This window comes from Elgaria multicarinata, chromosome 7 (genome assembly GCF_023053635.1).
Source record: "Elgaria multicarinata webbii isolate HBS135686 ecotype San Diego chromosome 7, rElgMul1.1.pri, whole genome shotgun sequence".
NCBI classification, from domain to species: domain Eukaryota; kingdom Metazoa; phylum Chordata; class Lepidosauria; order Squamata; family Anguidae; genus Elgaria; species Elgaria multicarinata.
In genome coordinates this window covers 40,893,700-40,913,727 of record NC_086177.1, presented here as the reverse complement: position 1 = coordinate 40,913,727, position 20,028 = coordinate 40,893,700, and the positions used below count along the sequence as shown (strand labels likewise).

The window sequence follows — 20,028 nt, the reverse complement described above, 5'->3', positions numbered from 1 at the left end:
TGCTGATATTAACCAATTATGGTAGCCACTTCATTTCATATATCTAAGTGTGGTTTGCCTTCAGGCAGCCTGAAGCAGTGGTTCTCAGCAGGCACAAAGAATCTGACCTCATTAATCTGTAAAATGGTAACTAAATTAACATTCATAACTGGAGGTTGGCTGATAATTTCAGCAGATGGAGTAGAGGAATGAAAGGAAATCGCTGCAGGAAGTGAGGACCAGAGAGTTTTAAAATCCTGGAAGATGTGAGAGGAGCCACCTGTCTGATTAAAAAACAGTATGGCATTTTAGTTTGTCTGGATTTTAGCTCTGTGGTATTTTGTTTTTAAAGAGACCTGGAACACATATTTGAGCAACAGTAATTCCCCCACTCCCCATAGGAATATGTAGCATTTATTTTATTTTTTTAAAAAAGCCAAGTGAAAAGAATTAAGACACAAAGAAAAGCAATACCACCGCCTAAGTTAAAATAACAGATGTAGCCCATGGCTCAGATGTCAGTACACTAAATTCAATTATCACAAAACCTACTGGTTTAAGAGCAGAGTTAAATTTGCTTCATGCTGGCACAAGCTACACAAACACAAGAAACTGGAAGCTAAGACCAATGCTTCAACAGATGCGACCATGATGTGTAATGATGTTGTGCAATGTCACAAATTGTGCAATGCCACAAATTGAGCAATGTCACAAATTGGGCTCGCTTACAACTTATGCTCCACTTTTCCTAGGTCTTTTGGGCCCAGATCCAGATGGGGAGGATGGAATGCCTGGGACCAGCAAAGATTTGTGTTAAGGTATCAGCTCAGGCTTCCGATTTCCTGGCTTTGTCGAACATGACCAACATCAGATAGCCTTAACTCTGGTCTTAATCCAGCAGGTTTTTTGCTCATTGAATTTGCCTGGCTTTTAAAAAGGAAATTTATTATTGCAGTGTTCTGAAACACACACACACACAAACAAATCATTAATTGAGTAATGTGTACAAATCATAAAATCATAGAATAGAGTTGGAAGGGGTCTACAAGGCCATCAAGTTCAACCCCCTGCTCAATGCAGAAATCCACCCTAATGCATCCCTGACAGATGCTTGTCCAGCTGCCTCTTGAATGCCTCTAGTGTGGGAGAGCCCACAACCTCCCTAGGTAACTGATTCCATTGTCGCACTGCTCTAACAGTCAGGAAGTTTTTCCTGATGTCCAGCTGGAATCTGGCTTCCTTTAACTTGAGCCCGTTATTCCGTGTCTTGCACTCTGGGAGGATCGAGAAGTGATCCTGGCCCTTCTCTGTGTGACAACCTTTTAAGTATTTGAAGAGTGCTATCATGTCTCCCCTCAATCTTCTCTTCTCCAGGCTAAACATGCCCAGTTCTTTCAGTCTCTCTTCATAGGGCTTTGTTTCCAGCCCCCTGATCATCCTGGTTGCCCTCCTCTGAACACGCTCCAGCTTGTCTGCATCCTTCTTGAATTGTGGAGCCCAGAACTGGACACAATACTCTAGATGAGGCCTAACCAGTACCTCACGTGATTTGGAAGCTATGAATAGGTATGTCCCTGTATGCTCAGAATTGCTTACTTCTGAGTAAGTCTGCCAGGGTTCCAGCATAGCTGTTTCTTTTCTTCCTTCTCTTCAACAGTGATCTTTCAATCAGTGCCAGTGGCTGGGTTCACACAAAACACGCTAACCCACCCAGTGTGGGTTGTTGTTGAACTGTGGGTTATCATGTTATCTGAACCCATGTGTTTTCCAACATAAATTTGCCAGAAGTTGCAGTTAGAGGTTTTCATGCAGCAGAAAAACCTTGATAACATTTAAATACTGGTCAGGATTTCACCAAACCGATGAAATGCATATTTCCTCAATAAGAATGAATAAAATACATCAATAATTTCCACCCCAGAATTTGAAAGAAATGTATGATGTGCTGAGCCACCGCTTGGAGTAAAAAGTACTAATGTATTAATTTTCAGCACTTTTTAACTTTCTATATCTGTGGCAATTTGTGCTGGATTGGTTTTTGCACAATTGTAGACCTTATCAGGTAGATTATGGATACCAAGTTTTAAGTTATTAGCTGAACAGGCATCATTTTTATAAGCAGTAAAAGTTTGACACTTTTAATGGCGGAACCTTCCCCACCCCCTTTTTCTTTTTTCAATTTACTTTAACTAAAGCGGCAATCCCATGACTATTTAATACTTATGATCAAAAGATACAGAACTAATATGCCAAGTTGGTAGTAACCAATATGAACAATCACCCAGATAAGCCAGCTCTGAAGGGGAAAAACTATAATAGCTATTTCTTTGGGGAAGAAGTTCTGCTGAAGATAAAGAAGACTGAGGACTGGTTCCAAAATATTTGCCTGCCTTTGGCTGCCATCAAAAAGCCCTTGCTCATGTTAGTAAGCCATATGCAGCCAGCAAGGCCTCAAACCCCAAATGCATACCGAAGTAATTTTGGAGAGCAGCTGATTTGGGGTATGTTCATCTAAATACAGAAGAGGTCTAACATAAACCTCTATGTGCAGATTGCAAGCACAACTTTTGATGGCAGCCATGAGTAGGTATGACATCTGGATCGCCCCAAAGTATCCATTACAAGGTCTACATAATAAAGTCAACTTAGCTTCCCCAACTGTAGAGACTCGTGCTTTAGCATTCCTTGGCAATTACCAAACTCGAGGTTCCATACCTTGGCTCCCCAGTTTCTTGTAGACTACAAGTCCCTTCACCACTGCCCATTGGTGTGTAATCCAATATCTGGAGACCCAAGGCTCAGAACCATCTAAGCAGCTGGTCAGGATTGATGGGGTGGGGAGGAATCCTATAAAGTCAGTCCTGCTTAGCCATCAAGCAAAGTTTTTATCTTGGCTCTGATGCTAAACCACAACAGCATTAACAAATGATTAATGTATGTGTTGACAACACTATTGCAAACAGTTTATACCATTTCTTTTGAGTCAGCGAAAGATTGTTTTAAAATGATGGTCCAAACACATTACATACTTGTTATTTAAAAGAAACATCATTAACTATCTTCAAAATATTATTTGCAATGACATCAGTTAAATAATTGAATTATTAAAATCAAGGCAGTTCATAGAATTAAAAAACAGAATTAGCTCTGTAGATGATTAAGAGAAAAGACTTAATATGAACATTAGAACGTGCTCAAAATCATGTATAGTCATCATTTTTGCAACTGAACGCTTACTTTTCATGAAAATAAACAACACTAATTTGTTTCCATTTGAAGAACAGAAAGCTACCTGTTAAGCATAAGAAAATCTAGACAGGTTTCAGAATAAAGTGCCCAGATAAAAGCTTTCTGATAATTCTTCTTTTGGTGGCAGCAGAGAGCAATTAATGACATTAAGTGGTTTGCTGGATTGCTGACAAATACGCTCAAGAAGCCCCAGCTCAGTTTCTGACTTGAAGGTAATGCCAAATGACAGTTCTACTATCATCTATGAGGTTTACTGCACTTCTATTCATACAAACCCCTAGATAATGTTGTCACTCTTAACATTCTAACTAGTGTGCAATAGTAGTGACAGTTTCTAAGGATAACAGATATTCAGATTAGGAAGAGCACACCCTGTTTTGAATTTACTCTATTTCGTTGCAAAAAGATTTAACACCCAAAACTCTGCTTTAATCAGTTTGAAAAAGAAAGAAAAAGGAAGGAATTACGTTAATTTACATTGATGAAACACAGATTTTATAATGCGGTGTGAAACATACAGGTACAAATAGCCCCCACAATATTCATAATAAAGAATATATAAATCCACTTCTATTTATGTAAAATAAATGCTTCAAATACACTGACAAAAATAAGTTGTTGTTAAATAGACACAGAGCAGGGGATGGGGAGAAATGCTCCGAGGTATGACCATCAGTCCACTAACTTGCTGATCCTTGTTGCCTCTCTCAAATCCCAACACAGAAAAGCTTCTGTCACAGAAAGATCTTTGCACTAGCAACGGGAGACCTACACACTTCTCAAGGTGCTGCTATTTTGCTTGTGGAAGTGGCTAGCAACATTGAACATGTGGGAGAATGGTTAACACGGATCTGGATGGCATGGCAGCAAAATGGAAATTCTCTTAATTTCCTTCCTTTGTCTTTATCTATTCAGTGGAATACCCGTAGTTCAATAGGTAACTTCGCTCTCAGCTCACCCTCAGCAAAACCACTGGAGCTGAAGCAGTCAAGGCTTAATTTGAGCCAGGGCTCAGCTCCTTAATCCATTCTGAACACCATGTCACAGCAAAGGAATGAATATGAGAATGCACATGACACAGAGGCAGAGTAACTTTCCCCAGTATCAATGAGAATGAAATAAGTATATACTAAAAACAAATGCCACACACCAACACTTGTGAGAAGGTGAGCGGTGTTTTTTGTTATGAAGGGGCAACTTCTATTACTCATCCACTCTTTCAGCTGCTGAAGACTGGGCTTTCCAATAATTTGGTGTGGCTGTCATAAAACTCTCTAAAGGTTCCCATCTAAAGTCCATTGAAGGGCTTGTGCAAGCTTCGTGTGCTGAAGGTCTGAAAAATCAGCTGGTGGACAGGATCCATCAAATTAGTTGGTGGATAGGATCAATTAAAGATGCTAGTGCCAGGATTCTCCATGCTTTTCACTCCTTCATTAGCTGGTGCCCACTACTGCAACTGACTGTGCAAAGAGTACTTTCATCTCTGAGAAAAGTGGGTTCCTCCCCATCTTTGGGGCTTACATTAGGCTGCTCACCAGATCCTAGCTTGAAACCCTAATTGACATTACTGTTCTTTACCTTGGAACTCTACAAATCTAGTTCAAGTGAGCATGCTGAGAACTCAAGTTTACACGCACACTACACTTAATGTTTTCTAGCTATATTGTGTATTCATTTGAACTTGAAATAAAAATTAAGAAAACAACTTTAGATAACTATTTCTAGGCCACAGAAAAATCATCAGAATATTTCTTGTGCTCTTTCCTGCTTTACAACACAATCTCAAATTCAGTGCAAAGTAGGCCAAATCTCACTCACAAAAGAAGTCCATTTCAGTTTCATATAGACATTCAGATTCTATGTGCATAAAACAGTTTATCTAACAATTAGACTTTACTTGTAATTTCTTTAAAAAAGAAACAATTAGTGTGTTTACTTATTTACTTACAATAACCTTAAAGCACCCAAGATTAATAATCCTTCTTTGAACATATTAATAGGTTACAGTTTTCCACCATGCGCCACAAACAAGACAGGAAGCAAGAATGTAAACACCGAGTTAAGGAATTTCAACTCACTGTACAATCTGTACGTTAGTACTTTTTTTTTTAACAGCAAACTGGTGAAAATTACATGCTAATGATGAAAACCAAAGAACAAAAAGTTATTAAGATGTTTAGCAAACAAAAGTGCTTTGAAAAAAGATGCAACAGGAAATTATTCTTTGAAAAATAGAAGAATTAAACCAACCTGCATATGAGGAAAATGGTATTTCCTACAAACTCAAGTTGAAGGATGGGTCAATTGCATTTTTAACACATTTTTCAGTGAAGACCACCAAAGGCGAATTCCTTTAGTGACAACTTCAAAAAAGAAGATGGGCAGAAGGGCAGGATATAAATAATTAAATTTCTGAAGCTGAAGCAACCTGGCTATGGAAAACCCACACTTGTTCTTCACACATGAAATTACGCTTCTGAGTGCAATAAAAAAAATAGGAACATAGGGTAATTAGGAGTATAATCCTAAGGGATTGCCTCTTGATAGACAGGTAGTCCTGTGCCAAATGCTGTGTCTATCTCATGCCCTACCAGCAGGAGCCAGGGAGGGCAGGAGGACAACAGAGGCAAAAATATCTCCTATTCCTCCTTTTCTTTACATTCACAGCTAAACAAGCCTCCTGGCTCATCTAGCTTACTTACCTCTTGACCAGGATGGGCAATGGAAAGGCTTTAAGCCAGATTCTGGCTGGACATCAGGAAAAAAACATTTCCTGACTGTTAGTACGACAATGGAACCAATTACCTAGGGAGGCCATGGGCTCTCCCACACTAGAGGCATTCAAGAGGCAGCTGGACAGCCATCTGTCAGGAATACTTTTCCTGCATTGAGCAGGGTATTGGACTCGATGGCCTCATAGGCCCCTTCCAACTCTACTATTCTATGATCCTGCAGATCCTGGCCTCTCCTCCTCCCTCCCCTCCTTGCCCACCAGCACACATCCTTTTCTCCCTCTCTGATTTTTCTTACAAGGTTGCAGTTGCAACCTTGGAAGAGAAGCTTTCCATGGCAGCTAGGAGGAGGGAAGATCCACAATAGGATTTCCTTCTCCACGGTCATAGCTGTTTATGGCCTTGGAGGAGATCTGCACCATTCTTGGATCACCAGACACTATCTGGGAGACACAGGGTTGCTCTGCCTTAGGGTAAATCCTATGGTCTCAAATGTGGCCAGAAAACTAAAAGAGAGAAATATTTAGAGGATAAAAAGAATGAAAGTCTGAGGAGCAAAACTGAATGCATCTTTTTTCCTTGGCCATTTTTAGAAGTGTTCTGAAAAGTGGGATTTTACTATTAAGAAAAATATAGCACAGGCAGCCTTGTTGTAGAAATGACAATCATGCATTCATTTCTAACATGGCAAAAGCATTTTAAAAAAGCAGTGAAGAATGGATGGTGTTTCGAATGGCAACTTCATGCAGCATGGGTTTGTAAAGTACATACCCAGAAAGGATCTCTTGGGAGGTGTTTTGATTTCTTCATCTTTACTATCTGCAGCTATAGTCAAACATTGAAGAAAAAGCAAAGACAAAACAGACGGGATTGACTCCATGTAGTAGCAGGCCTCTTAAGTTTGTTTTAAATTAGCTCAGTGTTAGTATATCTTGCTGGGAATCATCATGCCAGAAATAGTTTTAGTTCCTGCACTGTCTACAAGACATTGTCCTGGATTCTGAAGATAGGTATAAAAGTAATGGAGTCACAATACATTGCCTAAAAGTATTGGAGAAATACCAGAAACATTTATGTACGTTATATGATCCATAGAATCCATAATTTGAGCAAATGTTTAATACCTATAGCAATACCAAGCACAGATTAGGGTGGGGCTGAAAGGTTTAATTTTTAAGTGCTTCTAGGCTTAGCTAAGTCAAAAGAGCATAAAAGAGTTTACCTTAGTATTTTGATAAACACAGCTTTACAATCAAGCCTACTATCCAAGAGATGATTATGTACAATGCACTTATGTTCAACCAGTGCATCACAGAATGAAATATTGCTTTCTTTGTTATTTCAATTCACTTGAGAGATATAGGTTACCCTCACTTCCTCACCAGTGCTATAATACCAACAATTGTTTGAACTCTATAGCCACGACTGTGCATATACCGGTACTAGAAACAACAGCTAAATTCTATCCAAGATAACCCAATTCTTTTGTGAACCACCCAGAGAGCTTTGGATATTGGGTGGTATAGAAATGACATAAGCAAATAAATAAGTAAATAAATACAAAAAAAACCTGCATTCTGGGAAAATATTACACATCAAGGAACTTTACATATGTTTGCAGAGTTCCCAGAAGTCATTTTGTTTCTAATAGTCTTGGGAAGGGAAACCATGAAGTCAAAGTTCAGGGCATTTAAGCTCTGGTCAACCCTGTGGCTGTATCCATCTCAGCATTGCCTGTGTGTTTTCAAGCCTAACTTTGTACCTTTACAACTGGACTAGAAACACACTTTAAAAAGTAGAAACATTAAAAACATTCCAGATACCAAATACTTTTCTTTTCTCCCAGGCATTTAACATATGTTGAGCTTTCTAACTGAACTCCAGATCAATATCCGTTAAAACGGATATTGTTTTTGTATATTATCTGTTTTATGGTTTTTTAATTCCGTATATCTGTTTTCTTAAATGTTCAATGTTTTAATCTTTGTAAACCGCACAGAAAGCTTTGGCTATGGGGCGGTATATAAAACTAATTTAAAAAATACAAAAATAAAATTCTGTACCCAGTGCAACTCTTCTGCACTAACTGTTGTAACATAGTCAGTAATCAAATCTTCATTGGAGCTTCCCTTAAAATGCAAATAGCAGCTTTGGAGAGGCAATTTTTGTGTTGATGGCCTCAGGGATGCCAGGATTCAGAAGTGAGGTTTCAAAGGGGATAAGAAAGAGAAAGGGAGAAAGACAGAAGGCTAGTTTGCACAATCATCACAGCCCAGTGTGGCTTATTTAAGCCATGGTGGGTTATGACACATGCCCAGGGCCATTCTGAATATCCAACCACTGCCAGGGAGTTACCATGGCTTGTCGTGTTATCTGAACAACCCTCAAATAACTCTGCAGTAGACCGTGGGTTATTTGAGCTTTGTGTATAACTCAAACAACTCCTGCTGTCCATTTGGATGTCATGACAAACCATAGCAACAGCCAGAAAGACAGAAAGAGAGGAGAGAGAGAGAGAAGCCAAAGAGAGAGCAAGTGAGCAGAGGGGAAGGAAGTCAGAAATAGATGAGGGAAGAGAGAAGAGAGAGAGAGAGAGAGAAAGAGAGAAGGCAGTAGGGGGGGGGGAAAGAGAGATGGGGGCAGAGAAATGGAAGGAAGGAAGGAAGGAAGGAAGGAAGGAAGGAAAGAAAGAAAGAAAGAAAGAAAGAAAGAAAGAAAGAAAGGTCAGAGTGAACAAGAAATGAAAGAAGAGTCAGAGAGAATGAAAAAGAGGGAAAGATAGAAAAGATGAGAGAGAAGGAGAAGCTAAAGTGAGTACTATACAGACAGTGTGCACATTCATGCACACACACAAAGATAAGACACATCACTCTACAGAAGCTCTTTGTGATGGTGCCCAGGGCATTTTTTTCAAATTGGCAAATGTGCCCAAGTGCCCCAAAAGTTTAGAAACCCCTGAAGTAGAAGGTGACATTTCAGAGGACCCTCAATTTATCACATTTAGTCAGCTCAAAATGGAGAAAGTCAGAATGAACTGCTCTTCTCATGCAACAACATGCAAAAGTGCCAGAAATGCAAAAGACACAAATGTATAGCTTTAAGCTATAAATCTTGTTTACTCTCATCAGCACATCCATCAAGGCAGACAACCTAGAAAAAGATCCATGCTTAATCTCACAAAAATTAATTCCCCTGATGCCATTTTATTTCTTTTGCAGTTAATAGACTGATTCCCTTCCATGCAGGTGGGTCTATATGAGTGACAAGAGGAATATACTTCTTCACAATGCCCACTCTGGACAAATGTTCATAAAAGCACATAAAAAAGCAGACATCTGAAAACACCCAAGAATAAAGATCAGGACTTGAAGCGATAACATGGAAGCTGTCCTGTTACAGAAAAGCAAAAAGGAAATAAGGGCAGTGTCAAAACTGGACAAGAAAGAAAAGAAAGGGTTGAACCTCAAACTTGTGCAAGATGGAGAGTTTATGGAAATGCTCAATGGATTTCAACAAGCATGTCTCTTCAAGGGAAGGCATTCTAAACATTACCTTATTTCAACTCTGTCTTAGGCTGTGTCTACACCAGCTGATCCCGCTGTGATCTTGCTCTACCACTCAGTTATTTAAGAATATCGCTGAGTGGTTTTGTAGCGGTTTTCTCAGCTCTCTCACTACAATACCGAAGTCCGCGGCTGGTGTGCACCCCCCACTCCGCAAAGCTGTTGCTGTTCAGCACGAGCTCCTGGCTCAGCAAACAGCTGTCAGGGGTGTGTGCATGGGCATCGTTGTGTTTCATCTCCGAGTGTTGTTTTTTAAAAACAAATATATCTCTGCGCAGGAGTGTATTTCCGACACAGTTACCTATCCCTTTGTGTTGCTGTGTATCCACACTGGTGTGCATCTCTCAAGAGTTTTGTTTTTTTTAAAAAAAAAATCTGACCCCTGTACCCATCTGCCTGGTCCTGCCCACAAGTTCTCCTGCAATGGCTCTCCTTTACTTGTGAAAAACTTCCCTCGCGTGTGCTTCATGAGCGCCAATCAAAGATCCGGGAAAACTCGCAACCATCCCTCCTCCCTTGCGGAATGTCAGTAGGTGTAGATGAGGCCTTAGCTGTCAAAAAGAGACTCTCTCAGCCTTTCCATTCTATTTAATAAACCCTCCAGCCAGCGTTGGTTTGAGATCAAACCCTCTATTTGCTTTCCCTGCTACAGAATAGGCATCCACAGATGCTTTGAGTCGTTGTCCTTGTGCAATTGTCTGTGGTGCCATGAATAGGCATTTTTGAAAGCCACAGAGCCCATGTAGAAATAACGGCATGACTGAAGCAACCCTAAGGCTAGAAGTTGTGCAGTTATCCAATCAGTAATGAAATGAAATACAAACTTAGGAGAATTAAGACTTCCACCACCACCAAAAAGAAAAGGTATCTTTGTATAGGTTGACATCCTACACACTGCGATAGTGGGGTGAGATGAGGGAGCCTGCACTCACAAGACTGCAAATATATAAGTTCAATCCAGAATCACAACTTTAGCTTTGTAACAGAATATCTTTTGTACTATTGTATTAGAGCAGACTGAACACCTACAAAAGCTTAGGTACTAGAAATATTTTTTTATATATTGACAATGATATTTACATGTACAAGCAACAGTGATACTGTGCCCCCATGTCCTGCTTTGAGGGTTACCTCTTTCAGCATCAACAGTGAAGCTTCTGGGTCGTGGTTGCTCTGCATGGTGGACATGGTGAGTTCTTTGCAACACAGGTCATCTATACCACACAGAGCTTCAGTGCTACTGATGTGGTTGGGAATGGCACAGAAACTAATGACAGGGGTGATCCACAAGATGGAGATGCATATGTTATCGCTTCTGAGCAGAACAGTGAGTGCAATGACGCCAATTCAAGTGGCCTCCACAAGACTAGATTTAGGGCGATCAGCATGATTGGCAAAAAACATATGAATATGCTAATGAGCTGCGACCGAATAGTGAAAAGATAATCTCTCCACAAGCTTTGCAAAAGGAAAAAAAATAACCACTCAATTTGCATCACATGTTACTGAATAGAGTTTGGCATACTATCAGAGTAAATATTTGATTTATTTTTAATAAAAGCCGTTTCCATTAGGTGAGCTGGACACTCTTTAAGCACTGGATTATCAAAACATAATTTGACACAGCATATGCCAAATTACAATTTAGCAAAAGGAAACCAACTAAAACCACAGGAGGAAAACAGTATTTCACAGCATCACTAAACAGTTATTTCAACCAACCTGAAAAGGATCGCCGTTTTATATTCAGCTCATTTGTCACACGTACTTCAGTGCACAGTTTCAGCATCAGTAACATTGTAATGATCATTATAATGCTCTGCAACAATAGGGGGGATTCAAAATGCCTCCCAAACCTAGAAAGAGAGGGGGGAAATGACATATATCAGATAGGGAACATCCAAGAACCTCTTATCAATTTAAACATGAACAGCACAGCTAGAGCTTTAAAAACTGCACACGTGTAAAGCAAAGAATTGCACATGGGCTGTGTTAATGCACTTCATGTTTGGTAATAGGTTAAGCATAACTCACCATCTCCTACCCAATAAAGTACATCCACTTGGTTGGTAGCCATTGCATGACAGGCTGCTGTAACACTGGGCCGGAAGCAAAACTTTATTCAACTTTTCACAAAATATCCCTTAATGCAAGAGTTTGCAAAGAATTGTAGAATCACAGAAATATGTGTGTGTGGGAGAGGGGGTCATTAATCCAGCCCCCGCACAATATAGGAAGCTAGAACAACCCCAACAAAATGGCAGTCCAGCCTCTGCTTGAAGATCTTGGGTGAAAGAGATCGCCCAGACAATAGGCTCCATTTTCCAATTGTTCTTACCATTAAAACTCTCTCCTAATGTTCAGATCTAGTCTTGGCCCCTGGGTGAGCAGAGTACAAGTCTTTACCCTCTTCTACAGAACTATGCATGGACATTGTTTAAAAAAAAACAGAAGTGAATTTCTTTCCAGGGGTAAGCAGATACATCCCCAGTAGAGATGGAAGGTACTTCAGGCTTCTCCTCTGTCTCTTTCTGGCCAGGAGGCAGAGTAAAATCTTGCCTCCTTCAGTTTACCGGAGGCTGGGTGTGGATTATGTTGCAAACTGCTGTCAACAACATTTGTTTATCTAATCCCTTTACCAAACACTGGATTTAAAAAACGTACGCCAAGCTGAGCACATTATTTTTTGTTAAACAAGGCCTGTGCATAGGTCTGTAGAAGTTACTTCAGGGGATGGATTTTTTTGGTGTTAACTGAAGCATGCCCTGGAACGGTATAACTATAATAGGACAACTTCTGTCAGTTGGCATTCATTGACAAATAGGATGTTGTGGGTATTTACAGGGAAGTGGATAAGATTATGTGGACAGTGTAGCCTATCTTCTGAGTTTCCTGGCCTTACATGGTGCAGATGATATTACAAAAAGATAATCATTGAGGTTTTGTTTTAAGCAAAGATTATTTTTGCCAGTGAATCTAAACTTATATATAGAAGTGAGTTCATTTACTCTCACACAAACCACTAGAGGGAGATCTCTTCCCTTGCTATACTTTTAAACAATAATTCATAAACACACACACATACATTCCACAATTTCCCAAAACACATCCTAAACACCTTGAATAAATATATCTCCTAATTTACAGGTAAGTTTTTAAAAAAAAGCTATACGAAAATGTACAATATTAATTTGCACTATTGTCCACAGATAACTGACTTTTATTGTATATCCTCTTTCCCAGATACCAGCACTAGTTTGTAATACTTGTTCAGCATTAGTACAATGTAACTGGCTATTTTGAATTACCACATAGATTGACAGAAGCAGTGGTATGCAACTTATAGGAAGTTCCATAAAGCAAACATAGCTAGAAGCCACGCCTGCAGGAAAGTCAGGGAGTCAGACAAGTGGGAATAGCTGTGATTACACAACGACAAGTCACATTCAGCCCTCTGAAAATCAGATGAATGCCTATGGTCAAACCAAACAAAACTAAAAAAAGATTACAGAGATAAAGATGTGCGGGTGCACGTACAACTGGTGCTGTATTACAGTATACATGAAATGGCAGGTTCATTTGTATAAGTTAACCCTTTGAATAAATCTAGAGTAGTAAAGGAAAAGCTGTCTGCACGTGCCCATCGCTCTCAGTTTCCTTGTATAACCCAATTCAAAGTAAGTCCTCAGGAAAGAAATAGAGAAGCTAGCCAAGTCATTTTCAGTGTGGAATGAAAAGCAAGTAGGGAATGAGGGAAGATTGGGGGAGGCTGACTTGATGTTCCCCTCCGCCCACCTTGCCTTTTGGGGGGTGGGGGGAATACACATCTTGCCCACTGAAAAGATAACAGAAGTCTCCATAACCCCCCAAAAAGTCTCATTGTGTACCAATGTGACATTACGTTGGAAGGAACAGTTATATAGGATTTGTGATATATGCAATTTTGTATGTACTGCATGTTAATGCACTTTATAATCCAGGAGGCTACCAGGAGGAGGGCCTTCTCTGCTGTGGCACCCCGGCTGTGGAACGAGCTCCCTAAGGAGGTTCGCTTGGCACCTACATTATATGCTTTTAGACGCCAGGTGAAGACCTTTTTATTCTCCCAGCATTTTAACAGTCTATAAATAAATTTTAACTTGGTGTTTTAAATTCGTAAATTTTGCATTGCTGCTGTTTTATCTGGTTGAGCTTTTATGTTGTATTTTATATTATGGTTTTATACTGTTGTTTTATACTTTGAATGTTTTTAATTTTTGTGAACCGCCCAGAGAGCTCTGGCTATTGGGCGGTATAGAAATGTAATAAATAAATAAATAAATCCCTAAATCCTGTTATGACTTGCAGCAAGACAAACAAACTGATACATGCCTGAAACCTTTATAACTGGGGGCTCCCACATTCAAAGCAAAATAAAACCCCAAATTGGGTTGTTGTTGTTTTACATCTTAATTATAACTATCTCCCTTATATGCCCATGCTTTCCCTCTATTTACTTTAAGTCAATGTGAAGAAACTGTGCTAAAAAGTTTAACTGTTATGTTCTGTGCTGGTGGCGTGGCAGTTACAGTTACCGTTACCCTCGAGAGAGAGCAATAAAGCCAGGTTTCTATCTTTATATATGGGAAGGTAGGATCGAAATTGGTACTACTGGATTGGAAAGTAACTGAACGTTCTAAAGGTGCGTATTGGTCCTAAATTTAAATTTATCTTTGCATTGCTGCTAAGCTGGGTTTTTTTGGGGGGAGGGGGTTACTTTTATTTTATACTGCATTTTTAGATTTTTAGATTTTATCATGATTTTAATTGTTTGTGAACTGTCCTGAGATCTTCAGTTATTGGGCAGTATAGAAATGTAATAAATCAATAATAAACAGAGGTGGTGTGGTGGAATGTTGGCCACACCAAAACGGATTGGCTGGAGGGTTCTGACTAGAGCAAATATAAAGCGCTGTTGAGAGGCGTTGGAGGAGTCTGCCTGGGGAGTTTTGCCTGAGGAAAAGTGCTGAGGGACCCGAGGAAGGCATCACCCAGAAAGAGGAGCACCTGCAAGACTGGAAAACCAATCTGTGAGCATGTGAGGTAGAAGTTGAAGAAAGTCTGCAAGTCAGAATAGGAAGACTCTTGGAGCAGCCTTGAGAGGAAAAAGCAGGAGCCTGGGTGTCAGCTGATGAGGGTGGTCACAGAGCAGCGGCTAGACCAAACTGAAGACTTCAGAGGAAGCCTGGTGAACAGCCTTAAAGGAGGAAGTCAAACCCTATCAGAGAGAAGACTGCCTTTCAAGTCATTATTGTTTGGCCTGTGAGTTAACTGGGGTCGACCTCGATAGGGGAATTAATTGGCTTAAGTTTGGTTAGGGTTGGGAACTGGGGCTTCTAACGCCTGATGCATCATTTCCCAAGATTCTATATTCTTTTTTAGTATTAGTGTGATTTAACAAGTACATTTCCAAGCTGTTTGTTAAGTTAGATATTACTAGAAAACAAAAATAGCTTATTATTATTATTATTATTATTATTATTTATTTATATAGCACCATCAATGTACATGGTGCTGTACAGATAACACAGTAAATAGCAAGACCCTGCCGCATAGGCTTACAATCTAATAAGTTGTAGTAAACAATAAAGAGGGAAGGAGAATGCGAACAGGCACAGGGAAGTGTAAACAGGCACCGGGTAGGGAGAAGCTAACAGTATAGAGTCAGAACAAACTCAATATTTGAAGGCTATAGGGAAAAGAAAAGTTTTTAGCTGAGTTTTAAAAGCAGTGATTGAGTTTGTAGTTCTCAAGTGTTCTGAAAGAGCGTTCCAGGCGTAAGGGGCAGCAGAAGAAAAAGGACGAAGCCGAGGGAAGTGGAGGTCCTAGGGCAGGCAAGAAGCATAGCATCAGAGGAGCGGAGAGCACGAGCGGGGCGATGGTGTGAGATGAGAGAGGAGAGATAGGCAGGAGCTAGACCGTGAAGAGCTTTGAAGGTCAGCAGGAGAAGTTTATATTGGATTCTGGAGTGAACTGGAAGCCAATGAAGAGATTTCAGAAGTGGAGTGACATGGTCAGAGCGGCGGGCCAAGAAGATGATCTTAGCGGCAGAGTGGTGGACAGAGACCAGCGGACTGATGTGAGACGAAGGAAGGCCAGAGAGAAGAAGGTTGCAGTAATCCAACCGAGAGATAACCAGTGCGTGAACGAGAGTCTTGGCAGACGAGACAGACAAAAATGGTCGAATCCTGGCAATATTATACAGGAAGAAACAACAGGATTTAGCTACTGCCTCGATGTGAGGAGTAAAGGAGAGCGAGGAGTCAAATATAAAGCCAAGACTACGAGCTTCCTTGACCGGAGTAAGCGTGACATCGTTGACAGTAAGAGAGAATGAGAGGTGAGGAGAGGGTTTAGGAGGAAAAACAAGCAATTCAGTCTTTGCCATGTTAAGTTTCAAACGACGATGAAGCAGCCAGGCTGAGATATCTGAAAGACATGCCGAGATAGCTAAGCTAATCCTTATGGCCTGTTTAGTTAGATACCTAACTTCAGAATCTATCACCCAAGTTTACAGTACAGAAAGATGCAGTAAGAGAAGTCTAGCTAGTTGCCAATGGATGTCACTTTCCTATTTTATATAACACAATACTTGCCTCTTATTGTAGAACATTGTGGCAGATCAGAACGGTTACACCATCAATCTATTCCGTATTTTACTTCAGCAAAACTCAGCTTCCCTACTCAACCCCATTTCATACTTTTTTTCTCAAAAAACCAAGTGCAAGTTGGGACAATCCAACTCAGTGTTAATCACAACAAATCCATTAATATCAATGGGCTTAGTCATGACTAACAAGGTTAGTCGTGGCTAACAGTGAGTTGGATTGCCCTAAACAACTTACTGCAAAAGTGATTCTTCGCTTCTGAGGTCCTCTGGGAAGAATTTACTTCAGTCAGTGAAAACTAGGCTGACAACCATTACCCAGAGGACCTTCTCTTCTGCCGCTCCCAGACTGTGGAATGGCCTACCGGGAAAGATTCGCCAACTTAACAGTCTTTCTAAATTTAAAAAAGCTATAAAGACTGATCTCTTCCAGCAGGCCTACCCAGTCGAATTTTAAAATGTCTGGCTGTTATTTTAATAATGTATTAGTTTTATGTGTTTTTAATCAGTTTTATATATTTTATAGTATTTTTATATTTTATGTTTTCCCCCACCTCGATTCAGAGGGAGAGGTGGGTAAGAAATATATTATTATTATTATTATTATTATTATTATTATTATTATTATTATTATTTTGGTAAATTGGAACTGAATCTGCTGCGTCCATGCTAAATGATTAACCTAATAATCGAGTGAAAAGAACTGAGGAGACTGAGTCCGACTACTAGTACTTACTACTTTAAAACATTTTTGTTTCATGATCCTGCTAATTAAGCACTGGAGACTTCTATCTCCAACAATTTCACAATCACAACATCATCTGTTGGTACTTTTAGCGACCCTGCTGCAACCAAAGTATGTCAACCAAAGATTGCCATCATCCAACAAAATCACCATGGGTAGGTTTGTAATAAGGACCAGCAAACAATAGGAAGACACTATAGATGAAAAGATTGCTCAGTTCATTTATGCCACAAATTCCCCTTTTCGCATTGATAACAATAAGCACTTCACCAATATGGTTAAGTCCTTGCGACCAGGCTACACTCCACCTGGTAGAGCAGAAATTGGTGGAAAGTTGCTACACACACTGTATGAGAAGAAACTTGAACACTGGGGGGGGGGGGAATTTGCCACTTTAAGCACTGATGGGTGGAGCAATGTACACAATAATCTAGCAATATGTCCCTATGTGACAGCAGAAGATGGGGTTGCAACATCAAAAAATTCCCACACAACTGAAAAGCAGTGGCAGTGAAAGCTATAATAAACTGTGGACCAAAATTCAAGTGTCTTGTGTGCAGTTTTGTCACAGCTGCAAACATAACAAAGATGAGAAGATACTTAGAAGAAACAGAAAGAACTTCCCTATTAACATATGGCTGCAGTGCTCATTTAAAGCATCTTTTAGCCAAAGGCTTCAGCACTCAGGAATAAAAGAAAGTGTTGTAGTCGCAAATACTTCTGTAACAATCATTTAGCTTCAGCTTCACTGAAAAGAGAAGGAGGATCCAAACTAATTCTTCCTCAAGATGTTCAATGGAATTCTATGGTTGTTTTGAACAATTTATTAAGACCAGGCCTATTCTCATTTTAAAAAATTGCAGGGGGAAATGTAATAAAATAGAAGCATCTCATCCAAAGTATTGGATCAAAGAGGACCATAGAAGATATGCTCAGTATACTGAAGCCTCTATCCATACCTTAGACAAACTACAGAGACACTGTTGCTGCCTTGCTGATGCTGTTGACATTTGGAAGGCACTTCAAGAAATATGGAATAAAGAAATACCTAACCAGAAAGTTAAACTGCAGGCAATAAAGAAGTAGATGGATCAAGCATTAACTCTTGCAAACATTCCCAACCCCACTTACAAAGGTAGATGCCTAACAGCTGAAGACAATGACTTTGCCATGGCATTGGCATCTCAAAACCACTCCTCTGTTTTGACATGCATAATAAATTTCAGGGTTGGAGGGGAAGCATTTAAACATTACATGCTTACTGATGATGTTTTAAATAAAGTCACTCCCCTGAAGTGGTGAAAATCATTGGTAAGATAACTTGAACCAGAGATATTTCAGTTGCTAAGCCAACTTTTCACAGCAGTAGCTTCCTTTGCAGGCATAGAGAAAATATATTAATCATCTGGCATGGTTCACTCAAAGCTAAGAAATCAACTGGGAGTTGAAAAAGCAGAAAAACTTGTATTTCTGTTTCAGTCCATGACTAAAAATGACAGTACAAGTGAGAAGACGATATCTAATTATACAAGTTTAAATGGCACTGCTGTAAGTGAGATGACTTGTCTGTTAAGAGTTAATAAAATTTGAAAATTAAAAGATAATTTAAGGCAGTCATCAGCTGGCAACTCAGGAGACTGCTGCGAATGCATGCTGTAATATTTAAGATTGTTTAATAAAATAAGTACTATTGTGATTGTGTGTGATTTAGTTCTTGCCATTCTTAACATAAAGCTGCTGCATCTGCAGCTTGACATAGCACAAGTAATATTATGCACTATTCCCTACATTATTAAAAATTATCTATAAACATACACAAAATATACCCTCCTTCTGTGTAAAACGCTGTATTTTGTTGTGAATTAACATGGTTTAGTAATCAGATTTGCATCACTGTTTCAGAAATATGTGAAGAACTATAAGTGACAAACTTGAATTAAATCAGGTTTTCACTTAGGTGATTTAAATCATGAATTTAAATCAAGATGATTTAAATTAAGGTGATTTAAATAGATCCACCCTGATCCAAACAAATCTACTGAGTAAGACAAATGGTCCATCTAATCTAATATCCTTTCCCTGTCATCAAAGGAAGGGTACAATAATAATGAACACTAATATGGCATTCAATTTCCAAATTTCACTCCTAACATTTATCTATATAAATTCAGGGAGGACCTTAAAATTTCCAGGTTTATTGCTCTGTTCAAATTAGCAAACCAATTTTGACTTGCCGCTTACCTTCTATAAATTTCTCTTGTTCTATAAAAACATTTTTTTAAAAATGTCTTGACCTTTCTTGAATAAGGAAATACTGTACATGTTAGGGGAGCAATGGATGATGTCAATGTTTTACAGAACTTTTAAAAAAAAGTCCTGTTGTCCTATAACTAGTTAGTAAGCCCCTACAGATTACTCCTGAGGGAACATAGCTCTCAGCAACAACAACAAAAAGTTTCCCCACCCCTCTGCTAAGAAGTACAGAAGTAGTATGCAGTTTTCTATACGCTGAAGTTACTGTAAGCATATGCCTATCAATACAATGGCTTGCATCCCAAAATTGACTTGGGTGGGTGAAAACACTTCTGCTCATTAATGAGGGCAGGGAGGAATGGGAAGGTACTGCTTCCCCACTGCAGCTCCTCATGCCCATGGAAAAGCCACTCCAGAGGGTGCACAAACAGCAATAGGGACCAATAAAGTAGTCAATTCCGTTTTCACTCACAGCATCTATCAAAATAATTCCTGGGAACACTCCAAAGTAGATTCTGTGGATCCTCCAGAACAGTGCATGATGTAGTGTATGTGCTGTGGGGAGGGACTGCCATAGCCTAGGGGCAGAGCAAATCAGTGCCCCCCAATGTCACAAATACCCCCTTTCCTAGGGAAGGTATTTGAGAGAGTTGGGGTAAAACAACTGCAGGCACTTTTGAAGGATACTGATTAGCAGACCAATTCCAGACTGAGTTTTGATCTAGTTAAGGGACTAAATCAGCCTTGGTTGCCTTGATGGATGACCTTTATCTAGAGAGGGGCAGGGCCAGTGCAACCCTGTTAATTTTCCTCAACCTCTCATTGGCTTTTGATCCCATCAACTATACTATTGTTCCAGAT

At 39.6% G+C, this 20,028-nt stretch overlaps 2 protein-coding genes across 3 annotated transcripts in view; both read right to left on the bottom strand.

Annotated features, from left to right (window-relative positions):
• Positions 1 to 20,028, bottom strand: part of TXNL4A (thioredoxin like 4A) — a 246,335-nt gene that overhangs the window by 176,853 nt on the left and 49,454 nt on the right. The gene's annotated exons all lie outside the window — the stretch shown is intronic.
• Positions 1 to 20,028, bottom strand: part of SLC66A2 (solute carrier family 66 member 2) — a 90,190-nt gene that overhangs the window by 51,482 nt on the left and 18,680 nt on the right. The window contains exons 3-4 of one of the 2 annotated variants that reach the window (XM_063130484.1): positions 11,246 to 11,379; positions 6,732 to 6,785 (exon numbers count right to left, since the gene is read on the bottom strand). In XM_063130484.1, coding sequence (XP_062986554.1) covers positions 6,732 to 6,785; positions 11,246 to 11,379 — 188 coding nt within the window. The remainder of the gene's footprint in view (positions 1 to 6,731; positions 6,786 to 11,245; positions 11,380 to 20,028) is intronic. The other variant, XM_063130486.1, reaches the window with a different exon arrangement.